This window comes from Erpetoichthys calabaricus, chromosome 2 (assembly GCF_900747795.2).
Source record: "Erpetoichthys calabaricus chromosome 2, fErpCal1.3, whole genome shotgun sequence".
Lineage (NCBI taxonomy): Eukaryota > Metazoa > Chordata > Cladistia > Polypteriformes > Polypteridae > Erpetoichthys > Erpetoichthys calabaricus.
In genome coordinates, this window is record NC_041395.2 from 164,594,889 (window position 1) to 164,612,316 (window position 17,428).

At 35.5% G+C, this 17,428-nt stretch overlaps 1 protein-coding gene across 2 annotated transcripts; it reads right to left on the reverse strand.

Annotated features, from left to right (window-relative positions):
• Window positions 1–239: 239 nt before the first annotated feature.
• lrrc34 (leucine rich repeat containing 34) lies at window positions 240–16,995 on the reverse strand. Of its 2 annotated transcripts, none has more exons than XM_051922894.1 (11): window positions 16,898–16,995; window positions 16,271–16,404; window positions 15,551–15,675; window positions 12,760–12,824; window positions 12,035–12,118; window positions 9,258–9,386; window positions 8,848–8,943; window positions 8,385–8,539; window positions 5,329–5,484; window positions 1,749–1,875; window positions 240–1,446 (listed from the first exon to the last, which is right to left on the reverse strand). In XM_051922894.1, the coding sequence occupies exons 2-11, from the start codon at window positions 16,384–16,386 to the stop codon at window positions 1,252–1,254; spliced, it is 1,248 nt and encodes a 415-aa protein (XP_051778854.1). In that variant the 5' UTR covers window positions 16,387–16,404; window positions 16,898–16,995; the 3' UTR covers window positions 240–1,251. The 2 variants fall into 2 exon arrangements, with proteins under 2 accessions (XP_051778854.1, XP_028648092.2); XM_028792259.2 differs by lacking the exon at window positions 16,898–16,995 and adding an exon at window positions 16,679–16,891.
• Window positions 16,996–17,428: the final 433 nt, after the last annotated feature.

Sequence of the window (17,428 nt, forward strand, 5' to 3'; positions counted from 1 at the left end):
ATAATAATTAATTCAATAACTAATAACACAAATAAAATATCCTGTATTGAAACCTTCCAGTGTAGAGTCCCAAGATGGCCATTCCTCTGGCCTTTATTCACTATTTTGTTGATTTGCCCTTTATTTATTTTTTTTATTTATTTATTTTTTTTAAAATATTCTAACTGAATTGTTTGTTCAAACCTTAACTGCCGGGTGTCTCTAGAGGCTACCACAACAAGATGAGTGACAGTGTCAAGTCTTTTAAAAATAAAAGCATTTATTTACATTGCTTGAAGTACAGGGATACACAGACATTCATTATTAGCGGGTTACCAGTGCAGCATAAACTTCCTTTTCTGGATTTCCAGCATTCTAAATTAATTCACCTTATTTTTGTGTTTATGGAGAATGAGAAATAAATTGACAAGTGTAAAAGAGCTACCACTTGTTTAAAGAGAACATCATGATCCTGGTGTGTGTGTCTCAATTGTGCATTGTAAATGGACAACCAGAGTGGGCAATACTTGTGCTGGAGGCGGTCACAGATGCTGCAGGTTTTTGCTTTAAACCAAATTCTTAATTAAAACCGATTGTTACAGTGTATGAACAATCCATTTAATTAGATATTATACTACTTGTATCAAGTCATCTTTCTGTGTGTTATGGACTGGGGAGGATACAAAAAAAAAAAAACCTCAAATGTGCCTCTCCCCCCACCAAATGTTCTTGTGTGTGTCTGATGGGGAGTGTTGTTTGTATTTATTATATTCGCACACATACATATACACGATATGTATATCTACACTTATATTTAGCTTCTACAAAATTGTACATTTTCCCTTAGGAAAAAATAAAGTATCATCATCTATCTAAATGCAACTACTTTGCTAATGAAGAACACACGTATGAGGGGAAAAATAGCACAAATTTGGTTGACTGGCCATTACCGGTCTTCTATTTACATGTCATAGCTGACTACAATCTAATATACAAGAAGAAACTAAAAAGCAAGCAAATTTAAAATTAAGGAAAAGTAAATGGTAATTTAAAGGTAGTAAAAAATGTAGTAAAATTCATGGCAGCATTAAGTATAAGTTATATTTTAAACCACTGATACAGCAGGTAGACAGATAGACAGAGCCACCTGATTAAATGGGGGAGTTCAAGACTGAAATCTGTTGGAACAAAAACCTGCAGCCATCGTGGCTCTCCATGATTAGGACTTCTAACTGCTTAAGACGGGACAGGTGGATGTGAAGCTCTTGAGTGTTACATGCCTGCTGATAAAGCTAAAGCCGAATTAGCAGCAGGATCTCCATCTGGTCCAAAGCTAGGAGTCCAGTAGTAATGTTTCCTCAGCCCATGAGAAAGCTCCGCAAGGTACACCTGGCCATCCACCACGTAGGGAGAGACATCTGTGTGTTCCTCAGGCAGACGACCACAGGAAATCATTTCAGAGAATGCCTGAATAAGAAGGAGAATGTTTTTATATTTTTGTGTTTCATTTTCAGTACAAATCATCAATATCAACATTTAGCTTAAGCCTAATTCTGAGTATCATTTGGAATTTTGAAGCAAGACTTCAAATACCACCTTAGATATTTCAGGTTTTATAAATGGTGGCTTGACTGCATCTGGCATGAATGTTGAGTTTCTGCATTGCTTTGTGAATATAAACCAAATTCAAGTTTCTATTCATTTAGATAATTGGTCAATGATTGTATCTATTTCAATATTAAAGAAGAATACAGCTGTGAAACACTTACCACACATGTCAGCTCATCAAGTTTGTTTCCCCATATGTAAATGTAGGACAAAGAAGAATTGATTTTCATGGCTTCAGCAAGAGCAACAAGGCCCTTCCCTGTGATGTTGTTGCTTGTGATCGTCAGCCTTATAGAGTTTAAATAAAAAAACATAAAATAATATATATTTTATTTTTGTTTTTTTAATATATAAAAATATATATAAAAAATTATATATATATATATATATAAGCAGACCTTTGCAACCTTGCCTAATGCCTCTTAATTATACTAGGAAAATTACAAACAATATAATGAGCTACTAAGACAGAAATATGGAATTCCTGTGAAGACAAAAATAAAAACACAGTATTTTCAGAATAAAAAATAAAAAATAGTTTCATTAAAAATCTACTTTTGAAAACTTGCACATATTTCTTGGAGGTGACTGGTATCATTTCTATACCGAGTAACTGAGATTAGTTTTTTGTTAGTGACTTACTTGTTCTATTACAGACTAAAATAATCTTAAATATTTTATGTCGGTTAATAATTTAGGATTTGAATACAGGATAGCTGCTGGTTTTGGCTCCTGCCCTCTGTGCCCCAATAACTGGATTGTGTGTATTTAAAACTGAACAGACAGGTGGCTTCCTTAATTCTAGGACTCCACCATATTTGCACATTAGGACTCTGTGTTATTTTCCTTTTCTTCTCTGTAAAATTACTGGAGCTCCATCATATTGGATAGGAAACATTACTGGATAATGTCTTTCAATTTATGACATGTACACTTAGCTAGACTAAGGTCTACAACTTTTTAAAATGGAGCCTTTCAGAATTGAGTTCTCAGTTTTAATTCACCCCAGTGAAGCTTTGGTTGTATGTTTTGGAACAGAAAGTTGGATCTTCCAAGCTATTGTAGGTCTTCCTCAAGACTTCTGTAGATTGTTGGGTCATACTCTGTTGTTTTCACAAACACAGTTTCCCCCATCTGAATCATGGAAGACTTACATTTGTTAAGCTGACACATATGGAGGATGCCTTGTTCTATGCAGTTTAATAACTAGGGCATTTTTTCCACTGTTTTATAGTAATGAGCTTCATTTTGCTTTAGGGAAGGATTTTCAATTTCTTGGAAATTTTCTTATACCCTTCATATTAGTCGGTCAGTAACAATACGCTGGATTAGATAGAGGTTGTACTTACCAATGAAACTTCACAAAGAAAGGCAAGATGTAACCTTAAAGTCACACCAAGCACTTTAATGGCACACGGGGGGACTCAATTCAGATAAATGATGTGATGCCTAAGGACAACTAGTCCCACAAGGAGATATTTGGACATTTGTTAAAATGTCTTGTTCAATGTCAAAAAGAAAAGTTTCAACATTGAAGTACAATAAAAATGTGAAGAAGTACAAGTGGGTGAATTTTTTAACCATAATATAATCGTATCATATCACATAAGCCAGAGGTTTGCACATTCAATCCTGTGGCTGCAGGTTTTCATCCCAACAAATTTCTTCATGTAATTGTACTCCTCCAGTAATTTAGCAAGCTGTCATTTACTTGCTTCTGTGTTTCCTTGTACTACTCCAGAACTAGTTATGCTAAATTATAACTGGATGTTGGGCAGGAATTCATTTTTTTTTACATGGTCTTGCCATTTAATATTTTGGTCTTTTTTAACATGTGGGCTATTTATGCCATTTTTTGCTAACAAGTACAAAAGTAGATAACACTGAAGTAGATGCTGCCATTTAGTGTTCAGTGTTATTTGCACCTATGTCTACTCTGCAGATTATTAACTGTCAGTATTCAGACACAAGTAAGAGAGCAAACACCACAGAAAAATAAAAAAAAATCTAATAAACCTACATTAAGCATTTAAAACAAAGCCAAAATAAATTCTTAATTTTCTTATAAATGTATATTTCACACTACTGCACTTTTCTGAATGCAAAATAAGAGAACAATACAAAGTCACCTAATTATAAAACAATTACTGTAGATTAACCAGAGGTAAAAATCTCTCACAGATTCTGTTATTGGTTGAGACCAGCAGCTACAAGGGGGTTTAAGGACTAAACATGAAATAGTATAATACAGTGCTTCCCAAACTTGGTCCTAGGGACCCCCTGTGGCTGCAGGTTTCTCTTCAAACCAGCTTCTGTTTTTAATTGAACTTCTGGGCTAGTTAAGTGATGTGTTATTTTCCAAGTTCTGTGTTTTGGGAACAATATAGAAATTAGAAAACTAAGTTTGGTAAAAAAAAAATATATATTAAAATGTATCAAGAAGTTATATGGGAATAATGTTTTTTTTTCTTTTTAACAATATTTCCATTCTACTTTTCCAGGTGTTCTAATTGTTTAATGAATTCATTATTTACTAATTAGTAGATCTGACGCTAAAGTAGTTGCAGCCTTTGATTATTCAGTGTTATTTGCCTGGGTGTCTGCTCTGCTCGTTTTTAATTGTCATTAATAAGATACAACAAAGGGGGAAAACTGCACAGGGAAAGGGAAAAATAAAATGAAATCAACAAAAGAGAGTTAAGCTTTTAAATTTATAGCAAAATCATAAATATTTCCAAATGTCTTATAAATGTAATAATCATGCTGCTGTGCTTTTCTGAATATTGAGGCTGCTCCTAAAAAATACCAGCTAATTAAATGAGATCATTGTTATCAGTTGTTGTCATTGATTAGGAATCTGGTTGGAACAAAAACCGGTGGCCACAATGGGCCCCCAGGACAGAGTTTGGGAAGATCTGGTGTAAATACAAAGATTCTCAAAAAGTAAGGTAATAAGCACCTCACTTTAAATAGAGGTTTTCTGTACATTGTCTGAATGGGCAGAAGAGTCATGCAGTTATGTTTCAGGCCATGAAAGAATGTGACTGATTGTCTGCTGCTGCTTATTTTACGTTGCAGTCAAACATAAAAGTGTGTAGTGTGATCCAGTTTCTGTGGGTTAAGGGCACAACACTTAGACACCCGAAAGTGAGATTACTCCATTGAGGATTCATCTTGCTACAAGAGAATACCCAACCTCACACAGCAAACAGCATTCTTGAGTTGTTAAAGCAGTTTGCATGGCAGGTGCTACAATATCCATCTCACAACCAAGACATCAAACTAAGTGACTTCTACGCCATTTTTCTGTTGAAGAAACATTGAATGGTATATTACTTGCCACAGAATGCTATAATATCCTGGCTGCAGCACTATAACGCTCATTATTTCTGGGGGTAAATGAATGCTAAACTGTCAAGATAGAACAAACACCTGGACAGGTTTGGAGTTTAGTACTTGACTATGTCTTTGTTTTATTTATAAAAATAAAAGGTATTTAAATAAATGTACCTATGTACGCAGTCATGTTATCTTGCTTTTTGAAATGTCCTTGTGTATACACTGTAGACGACATAACAAACCTTATATAATACTTTCCATGAAATAAGTGAAGCAATATAAAATGAGCGAGATGGCTTTTAACCTCCTGTGTACTGTACTGGTCTGAAAATTAAGTCTAAAGTAAACATCTGCTGCATTCCAGGTAATAAAGATTTGTATTAAGCAATAATATATACTGACGCTTTGAGATTTGTATTGAATAGAGAAATTGCTTCACTAAGATAAATGGCCCCATCATCTTCTATTCTGTTTGAAGCCAAGTCCAGTATTTCCAAAGGTCTGTTGTTCTTGAGGTATTCTGAAAGACATTTGGCGCCATCTCGAGTTATTTTGTTGCTGTATGGGAAGAAGCATACAGTGCAACAAAGGTTAAATGCTGACAGATACAACTTTTAGCACCTTTCATAACAATCCCACCCCAAGGACTTAGCAGGTCTAATATAGCACTAGATTCACAGTTAAGGAAAGTCACATGCTTAGGAGTAATACTGGAAATTAGAGAGATTTGAGCATGCAGCCTTGTGATCTGAAGACGAGAATACCTAATAGTCAGATGTTTCTACAATACTAGCTATACTAATCGCAGTTCAGAAATGTAGCTTCTCTGTTCTTCTCCAGGACAACTTTGCTATTGCTGAGCTTTGCGGCAGTAAATTTAACACTGAAATTAAAATCCTTAATAAACAACATTTTCTAGTTTCTTTCAATTCAGAGATAACCAGATATGAGCTACTAAGTTTACTGGCATTTACAGAACAATTTCAGCACTATAGTTTTAATATGCTCCATAAGATATCTCAGATACATTTTTACAGATCTTTAAAAAGAGAAATTATTTCAAGATATCTCAATAATATTTTTGGATATCTACAATATAATTTAAGATATCTGAAATACATTTCCAGATATCTTGAAACAGCTTCCTGTACATTTTCAGATATCTGAAATATATTTCAAGATATCTCAAAATCACTTCCTGCTCATTTTAAGATATCTCAAATATATTTCAAGATATCCTACATTAAACAGGAAGTCCCATTGAAATAATTTGCAATTTTAAGGAAATGACTTTGAGATATCTTGAAATGCACGCAAGGTAAATTTAAGATATCTAAAAATTCATTTAAGATATTTTGAAATGCAGACAAAGTTAGAGATATCTGGAAATATATTTCTGATATCTTGAAATGCATTTGAGATATTTCAAAATTTATTGCAGATACCTTAAAATGTAAAGTAAATTAAGATTTTTCAAAGTGAGTTTCAGATATCTTAAAAAAGTAAATTATATATTAAGATATCTCAAAATTAATTTCAGGTATCTCTAAATGTCAGTTTGGCTTGCAATAGTTTAATATTTACATGTTTATCTCACTTTGTGTTTTTGCTATCATGGAATAACAAGTTCAAGAAATTGTTTTAATTCTCATCCTGAAATGAAAAGGCAACTCTTCCTGAGGGCAAATGATTGCCACCTTAGAAGATTAAACGTCACTTGCACCAGGACCAAAACATTGTCCCAGGACAATAGGTTACTGAATTGTATCAAAAATGTTATAAAATGGTGGTTGAAAACCTCAAATATTCATTGGAAGACTGAAGAAAATTTCTCTCTATTATATAAAAAAAATCCTGTGACGAAACAAGACTTTTTTGAAGAGATTTTTTTCAAGTCCTGCGAGACTTTGGCTATGAGATTTTTACAAGTCATGCCCTCCACTCAACCATATTCACCCATGCACATGGTGCTCTCACCCCTCATTAGTGTGAATACTTTTGTCAGACACAGTTCCTCCTCTCTCAGCTCTTATAAATTGTAATGTTTTCCTCACTTTAAATTCCCAATTAAAGACAACATATTATGTCCAAATCTTATTGTAGAATTTCATCATGAAGGGTTATCAACAGAAAAAATTAGTACACAGGCTATCCTAGCACCAAGAAACGAGGAAGAGAAACGAATTAATGCCAAAAATGTTGAACAGTTACATGGCAAATTGGTTAAATGCGTATCAATAGACTATGCTGAAACAGTTGGTGGTGATAGTGCGGACATGAAAACATAAACTTACAATATCCCGAAGTATATCTATAACCGTTAACACCGTCCTGTCTTCCACCGCACAAATTACTGTAGAAAGAAGGATGTATCCAAGAAAGGTAATGTAGTAAATCCTCCGCAGATAATATTAGACACCAAAGGAGATCTTGATATGCCATTCATATTAAAATGTTAACAGTTTCCCATTAGAATTGCTTTTGCAAAGACAATTAATAAACCTCGAAAAAGTCATTTTATTTAATAGAGGGAAAGAAACGAAATTCAATCACGGGCAGTTCTATGTTGAGTTGTCACAATGAAAGCCCAAACACAGAATCAAAATTCAATGTGATAATGACAAACATTTAATTCAAAAAATTGTTTTAACTGATGTTTTACAGTAAAAGTGTAAGTTTAAAAAGTATTTGCGTGTTAATTTCAAAGCCAAACAGAATGAAATCGTATTACTCAACGAATAACTCTAACGCAACATGAAACAATTTACTTTCAAATGATTACATTCTACTATTTTTTAATATGGTTAATTACTTGCTGTAATGTAAAATAGTTATATTATGCATATGTAACAATTTCTATGAAAATAAAAATATGTTTAAAAATTGTACATTCGCATCCTCATACACGAGTGGCAGAACCGCAAAGAGGCCAGTGCGTAGCGCCCACATGAGGGTTGGTGAGCGAAGCGAGCAGGGGGCAAAGCCCCCTAATATTTTAAATAGAAATAGTCACAAAAATTGACATACTCTACTGGTCCCCCTGCAACAATGAATTGTATTAAAGCAGGGTTGAGAATGTTAAGCTTACTGACATAATGAAGACTCCCAATATCGTCACTTTGGAGTTTATGCAGTGAACAGTGTCCTTGAAGACGGTCCTTACTCATGCTAAATTTCAGTTTTCTCTTCCTCGAGGTATATGGTAATTACATTTTCTTAAAGGATCTAGTTCCATTTCTGTGCTCTTAAGATCTCTCCTGCTAGGCCCATTATTCTAGCAGTGGCTAATCATCTATCAAATAATGACAAATAATCCATCCCTCGATTTATTACACTACTTAATACAGTTTAATAGTTGCAAAAAGAAAGACCTATTTATGGTATTATTGGACATAAAGCAAGAAGTAAATCTAGATAGGATGCCAGTATGACAAATAAAACAATTAAAAAGTATTTACCAACGAAGATCCAAATAGCGTAGAGTGAAGTTGAAAGTCAATGCTTCACTCAGCCTTTCCACACCAAAGTCTTTCATGTCATGTTTACCAAGATGAAGTTCAATAAGATGCTGATTCATTTTCAACATCTGAGCCATATGTACTGTGGTCTCTTCCTGAAAAAGAGAAAGGTATTGTGTATTATCTTTATCAACAATCACACAAGTCAGTATAACACATACATATCTATTAAACAGAATAGATAAGTTAATATTAAATTAATCAATATAGAAAGCTTGCAGTATGTTAACAGGAGGATTAAAGCAAGTTAAAGAGTACATGCTGTGGCAAAAACAAATTCCAATCATTGTCATAATATGACTTCAAGTAAAATGGTTAAATCTTTGAAAAAAACAACAAAAAAAAAAAAAAACAACAACAACATGCTTCAAGGCTCATTAGTTTGATATCAAAATACAAATACCTGCTGACTGAACAGCAGAGGGCGATTCAGGTTGATTATTCGCAAAGACTTGTTCCAGGTCAGGACAGTGGCAAAGGCAACTAAACTTTGTGTATCCTATAAAATAAAAATACACCTACAATTAGTACTGTGTTTAAACAAAGACCAGTCATTTTAAAGAAAATGGACCTTTTTATAATAGTACTTGACTGCTTTTTATTTCTTAGTATCTTCATTTTTTGAATTGGTGTAATTTGAACATACTGAAAAATCAAACTACTACAAAATCAATCTAGAAGGAATGAAGAGGAGTATTAGTTGACTCCATGAGAATGTTTCTAAATCTACATGTATACTTTATAATAAATTTATTTTCCACAAAGGGTTTGTTAAGTTAAAGTGTTTAGTAGAATACAGGAAAACTTTCTTACCACATCACAATCACTGACATCCAGGTCCTCCAAGCAATTATTAATTTGCAGCATGGAAGCAAGACTCATTGCCCCAATATTTCCAATTTTATTACCAGTCAGCTGCAGTCTTTTTAATGTGTCATTTCTCTTGAAAAAAGAAACAAGAAAGGTATAGAATTAAAGTTCACATACAGACAAAATTGATATTAAATTAAATTAATTATCTAAGACCCTGGGAAGGATTCTGCCTAAAAAAAAAAAAATATCCACATGCAACTGCCATATAGGCTCATCACCGACAAGGCAAAACATGAGTGTTGAGGTACAGTGTTAGTTGGGTAATAAGCAAGGACAGGGAAAGATCCAAGCATACAAGACCTTGACAATGGAAATCTTTCTCTTGGAATAAACAACACAAATTCTTTGATGGGGAAAGAGTCTAAGCATGTGCAGGAGGTTAAAAAATACTACCTAGATATAGGCAAACTCATCTTCCTGGGATAAGAAGCTAATCTCAATGAAATAGAAAAGTGCAAAGTGGAAAACTTGGTTGTTTTGATGTATACAATTTAAAACTATACAGAGTATATGACCTTTTCACACAAGCATTAAATTTAATACCTACAGAATCTGTGTTGTGCCATCTTGAAATGAAATGAAATTATAGAGACCAGAAGATATGTAGTCAAAAGCAAGACAAAAGTCCTAAATCAAATACTCAGTCCTATCTTTTGCCGTAATTCAAAATGCCATCCAGAAATTTAAGTCAAAAAATTTAGAACAAAAGAGTCAAAACCAAAGTTTTCTTTTGTTGAACAATACACACAAAAAATAACTTGTTTTATATTTATCTACAATCTAGGATAACCAGGAAGTGCACCACTTAACATCACACACTGTGCACTCCCCATCATTTTTGGGAAGTAAAACCACAGCAACTGTAAATATACATTGTACACTCATAATAAACATCACTGGCATTGCAGTAAAACATTAAATATTTTTAATGTTCCTAAATACGTTTCAAATAGTTTTAAGTAAAAAAAAATGAATTCCTCACATTTCATAACTCAAAGACAGGAACTTAAACCCAACAAACACAGGAATAGATGAGAAAAAAATGATTCCAGATCATAACACTCTGTAATACTACTGGGAGACTATAATGCCATCATGAGGACTGAAAGAGATGGATGGGTGTGAGTGGAAGAAATGTGCTACCAATAGACCGTCCATAATCAACATAAAACAAAGTTTCTCATATAGTGTATTTAGTACCAGACTACCCTGACCAAAGGTCAATTACTGCCCTCATAGTCATATCATCTTGATTTTCAAAATTGTGGATAAACAGAAATATTGTCAGCAGATCATGACATGGTGGTAAAGTGTCTCAGATGGACAGAGCACCTGCTAGATGGATCTTGAACACTAAAATGTTTAGAGAAAGTGTCCTACAAAAGACTAGATGATGCTTCTGTTCAAGAGGATTTTACCTCTCCCCTTTGGAAAAGCTTGCGTTGCATTTTGGGAGAGGTTACAAACATGATGCCTACATGTACCCTGTTTAATACATCATTTATTGTAGGTTGCTATGAGGAGATGTGGCTAAAAGGTAGTTTGTGCCTGTCATGGCAGCAACACAAGGACCTCTGGTTGACACCTGTAGTTAAGAAAAGCTGCCTAGGTAAAGAAAAAGGTAAAACATTGAATTTGAGTGAGAATTACTTTAACAGCTGCAGCAATGACAGAAAGAAAGAACAATGTGTGCAAAAAGTAGGGCAAAACAATAAAGAATAACTCTAGGAGAGCCTCAGAACATTCTGGCAAACCATCTCAGGGCTTAGGTTGTGTAGGGAGGATGTCATTCAGGCTGTGCTCAGAAGGAGTTGGGAAACGTTATTCTCAACTGAGGATTTTATGAAATAAATTAATTTCAGGGACTTCTACACCCAGTGGCAGTACAGGACACAATGTTTGGGTTGGACTCCATTTCTGAGGCTTTGGTCATTGCAAGGATTAAAAAGCTCTGTAGAAGCAAGGCCTCAAGAGTACCGGATATTTTGAGCATGTTTTGGCTATTACGCCTCTTCAATATTGTGTGGACAGTGCCCCAGAACTGTCAGACTAGGGTGTTGGGGACAACAGGATGTCTTCTAATTAGCAAAGGGTCTCATTTCTTAACCTCTCTGGGAAAGCTTTTCCGCTGGCTCTAAAATGGAGGCAAACCTCAGATTCAAGAGAAACAATTCAAAATTCATCGTAGCCTTGTACAAACAGGCCAACACTTTTTAACTTCACTGATATTTCACATCAAAGTTCCCAAACCTACCTACTTTGGCCTTGCAGACTTGGAAAAAGTTTATGACCATGTAACCCTACAGTATCTTGAGGAAGGGTCTTCAAGAGTATGTGGTCCCTGTATTTGCATACTGCCAGTTTTGCAGAGGTTAAAGTGGTGGTGAAGCAAGAACTAATATTTTTGGTCAAAGTTCTTGATTTACTAATTAGTCCTTAATCCCCACCTATGGCTAGAGGCTATGGGAAGTGGCAAAAAGATTGGGTGTTGCTGCACCCACCACATGGTAAGCCACCCAGATCAAGTGCAGCCATGCAACGGGTGACACCTCAGCACCACATTGAACAGTGTGAGGGTTTTTTTTTTTTTTTTATTAACAGTGGCTGGAGTGCTACTTAATGAAAATCTTGTGCAAGGTAAAACTGCTGCTCTGTAGGAAAGATGGAACGAAAGTGAATTGAAGAGGATCCTGGGGTCATTCCTTAAATATACTCACATGTAAAGCTTTTGCAATCATCTCTGCTCCTTGTGGACCTATGTCGTTGCACATAAGATTGAGATAGCGAAGAGCAACTGTCTCCTAAAATGAAATGACATAGTGCTCTCTAAGTAAAATGGTTTCATCAAATAATGCACATAAAGAAAAGGAAAATCTATGTTTAAATTTGGTTTTATAAATCATAGCAATTGTGTAAGATGTTATGCAATGTAATTTCCAAGTTTACAAGCTTCTCTCTGTCTTATTATATTCAGGGGACACCTTTAAGGTAACTTAAATAAGCAGGATAAAAAGTATAACCCTTTTCTACAATTTCTATAGAAGAAGGTTAAGTTAGTGATCCATGGTCACACAATGTTTTTAACATCCAGCGCCCTAGCCACTACACTAACGCTGTTTGCAGTTTTAAAACACATTCTGCAAAATGATCATTAAGTTCACTGGGATTTATCAGCACAATTGCAGTCTGAATCGAGGAAGAATGAAATCAGTTACAGGTACCTGTACATTTTACTTAGAAAAACACGGGCTTCAACCTTGGCTATTTTTAACGTTAACTGATAGTTCTACCAACAAAGAATGAGTACCGCATTTATGACTATCAATCTTTTCAAGAAAACAATTGCAGTTTGTTACCTACAGGAAAGCCAGTTGAATTGCAAAGAGAAAAAACTTTCTATTATTGTACAGAAAGATATTAACCACACCACTAGAATTTGTACCTTCAACAGATTTGCAAGATGTTGTGCACCTAAGTCAGTCAGTTGATTGAATCTAAGATCAAGACCTAAACAAAGGAAAAAATGGTTGAATCACTGAATTATTATATAGTTAATAATAAATGGAATATGGTTATATAAGAAGATACAAAATAAACATATTTCTTTTACACTATTGTGAGTTAAATAGCAAAGAAAACATTAGACTCAATACACTGCTGCTATATAGAAATGAGAACTATAGTAATAATTCATGACTGTGATTACATTCCACTTCTGCAAAGGAAAAGAGCTCACTACTGCACAGCTAACACCCACGCTGAAAAATTCAATGGAAAAGAAAAAACCATTTACAACCTTGAGACTGAATGAATCATCCAAAAATAACGTTTTGATTCTTCAAACATTGAGACTTCATTGTTGTAACCAGGTACATCTATCCGTAAGGTTAAGGAGATCTTTTGTGGCAGATTCACGTGAGTGGCAGAGATTAAGAAAAGAACACGGCAAACTTGTAGTCTGAAACAACCAACACTAGATAACAAAAATTGTCTGTCAAAACTGAAACAGTAAAACCAAACTCCACGTCAAAAAGCAGTTCTAATTATATCTTGAATTTTTCACAGATCTTTACTTTGATTTTTTTTTTTTGGCTTTACTTAGGGATAAGCAACGCAATAAGAAAGATTGCACATTAATTCGAGTAACAACCATAGGCGCATCACTGACAACTGATGTGCCAATGTTAAAACTGGTGAGCAGCACCAAAGAAGTAATATAAACAAAAAAGTATTAAAAATAATTCATTAAGCATATACTGAATAGGAAATAGTAATAACAATATTGCTAGTTAGTCTCAGATTCTGACACTCATGAAGCTGCAGTGTTCATAATAAAACAATGTATTTTCCTGTCTAACAGAACTTTTTTATCAAAGGAAGATAACATTCTTAAAATTCAGATTTAGAAATGCACTAAATATATAAAACATTTATAAAGTTATGTCCATACCTTTTAGCATAAGCTACAATATACTGATGTTTTAGAAAATGTATACATTTGTTCATGTATTAACAATTAGCAAATTTGCAAAAAAAAATTGATTGATTATATATGTCTATCACAACTCACCAAATCATCTCGGTATTTGTATTTACTTGTCCTCCATCTGCCACAACATTCACACACGCAGTTCAAGACGACATGATCTCCCTTTGCATGAAATGCTCTTGCTTTTTTGAATGAACATTCTAAATACCCAAGCTTTTATTTGTGGAATAACTTTAAATTAAACTGGGAATTACCATATAATTATTAAGTGCTGGATTGTCAGGAGGACACCAATGAAAGCAGGCTGGGCTGAAATGTAAAATGGCATTGAGGACTCATTACATGTAAGTTACACAGTCTGGCATAGAGGTGAGGAATATCCTCCTTTCATTAAAAACCCAATGATGTATTGCTGTTACACTTCGGTGAAAACTTATAATGAACAGCATATTTGAACACAAGACAATTCATGTGTGTACTTGGTACAAGAAAACCTTGTGGCCAATAATATGCCATGTGGTTGCTTCATCCAATCTGGACAAACTCTGAATTTCTGAAAGTGAAATAAGCAAGTGTTTTAAGGGATTACCAACTAGTGGTAAATTGGACTCAACCAGCAGGTAGGACTCACTGAGCTCAGATGTGCAGTGAACATGCTGTGTATACTGTATCTAATGGAGGATTCCATGCAAGGTAAATTTAACTCCCATCATCCAAATTTTAACTATACTCTTGGGGATACTGCAAGCATGGAGTCTGAAAAAAAAAGACCATTTTCAAACTACACTTGTTTTAGTCAGTCAGTCATTATCCAACCCGCTATATCCTAACTACAGGGTCACGGGGGTCTGCTGGAGCCAATCCCAGCCAACACAGGGCGCAAGGCAGGAACAAATCCCTGGGCAGGGCACACACACACCCACCCACCCACACACCAAGCACACACCAGGGATAATTTAGGACCACCAATGCACCTAACCTGCATGTCTTTGGACTGTGGTAGGAAACCGGAGCACCTGGAGGAAACCCACACAGACACGGGGAGAACATGCAAACTCCACGCAGGGAGGACCTGGGAAGCGAATCCAGGTCTACTCATTGCGAGGCAGCAGCGCTGCCACTGCGCCACCGTGCCGCACACATACTTGTTTTAGTGGCTGACAAATGTTATGTCCAGATGTTAACTGCTGCCAGTAATGAAGCTAACCCTAGGACCCGCTTGTGGACAGCAGTAACTACCTGCAGTCCTCTGGTCACTGACAGAAGATGGTGTAATAAGGGAAATGTAACATTTTCTCTGTCTTACTGATCAATTTATGTATCACATCTTTTCATTTAGTTACAAACTATAGAGTGTGATTGAAGAGATTTATAATTGAAATAAGCATGCATCCCCCACCCTAACCTGGTATTGCTATGATCAATCTTCATGAGACTGTTAGAAGATTAATAATCCAACATGATCATGGAATTGAAATTTTGCCTGGGACTCGCACAGGTCGAGTTGTAATCCATTACAGAGAAAAGAGAAAATGAAATACAGTGTAACTTGCTCAGCCATTATGCACTTCATTATTAAAAGACAGATGAATAGACAAAAAGTGCGATGAGAGAAAATAAAATACCTGCAGTACCATGGTCATCTCTGTATTACACTACTACTAACTTTTCATGTGCTTATTTAACATTTTTGTAGAATAGCAGAAATGTTTGGTTGCAAATCAAAAGGCTAAATAATATATACCTGTCACAAATGTGTTGTTCACTGCTTGGGCAACAGCCACAATATCAGAGTCCGTGACCCTTGGCACTGGCACAATTGGGGTGTTGCCAGGAATTTTAACAGTAACCCCTACATCTGAACTTGTTCTGGAAGAAGGACAAGAAGAAATCATTAGTGTTAACAGCTTTATTGGACATTGCTAACTGTATTATTTTATTTGTCTATACATAAAAGGTCAGACATTGTCCATTCTCTTGCTAACCTCTAATAGCAAGAATAATTCAAATGTGCAATTCAAATCAGATAGAAACATTAGTATGAATGTGGAAGACTAAATACTTTTAAAATATTTGATTTGTGGAATGGAATTACGATTTTTCCACAGATTCTTATACTGCAACTCAAGGTCACAGCAATAATGGCTGGGCAATGAATCATACCATATGCCTGGTTATGACAAGATTTATAATGTGAACACAGCCCCTAGAGAGCTTTAGTATCAGTGTGGGAGAGTAGCATATAAAGCTCGGCAGGGCTTAATGTCCCTGTTATTAAAGCAATGACATATCACTAGGCAGGAGCGATAACTTTAATATGCCTGCACTGTGCCCAAATGAGTAAACCCATCTGACTAACCATACTAAACAAAAAAAATGCAAAAGGTCTGCTATGCCATCTCAGGCCAACACTGACTCCCTGTTAATTTATAACAAGTGCATAAAAAACATGGGAAAAACTTACTGTGCTGCATCTTTATCAGTTAACCGAAGTTTCTCCATAATATAAGGATTCCTCAACAGCCCCATTTCTGAACAAATAGTAGAATAGCTTTCTTCTAAGCTTGGGAGCCCCGCCATTTGTTTTCCAGCTTATAGCTAAGAAAATGAAAGAAAACAATATGAAATAAAATACTGCATGGAAAAAAAACTGAAATACAATCTGATACTAACAGCACAGATGAAGATTGCATGCAAGCTTTTCAGAACACTTAAGATCTGCAAATTAAAACTGAGGAGATCATCAGTTCGAACACAAAACGCTGATAGCTACAGGTGCTTCAAACTGGTCAACTCCCTTTAACATCCTGAAATGCTTACAAATGAAGCCCTTGAGTACAGAAGTCATTCGGAATTCAAGTTATTTATGTACCGTACCCCTTATTTCAGAAAACACTCCGTCACTCGGCATTACTTGAAAGCTGACAGTTGGTGGCCTTGTAAGAGTCACGAAAATAAAACACCTGTTCACCAGCGGGAAACAAAGTGCAGGACCTCACCCATAGGCACGAGTGAATTAAATATTTAAAAATAATCAGTCAGAAAAGAGATATCGTGAACATAACGCACTTCATGTCACTCTGGCTCTTACCCTTGATTTTTTGTCTTCAACTGTTCTCGTGCTTCCTTGCGGCTCCGTTTATCTCAGCCGCTCTTGGCTTGATATCCCGTTGCTATAGCGACAGAGCAACTGCGCGCGGCCGTCGCCCCACAATGCAATGTCAGTTAAAGGAACAACATTGCTCCGCCGGTTAGCCTGCGTGCTTAACTTTTAACTTTTCAGTTTAGACAACAATTTAGAAAATTAAATTTTTTCTAAAAGTACGACTGGACATTAGTAAAATACATCAAAACTGAAAAATCCGCGGGGTGTAGCTAGCGATCCAGCATAGCACCTGTACCGCCACAGGACTGAGTCTGTCAGGGTGCACTTTACACGTGGATCTTGTGCATGTTTCATGCTTACACTCGTTTTCTTTGGGAGGACATTTAGTCAATTAACAGAGTTATGCTGTGTTGTCCATGGATGGTCCTGATGCAATTATAGAGGTCTCCACCTCGAAGACTCAAAAGCTGATTTATACAGATACAGTGAATGGGTGGGGTGATTATTACTGTAGGA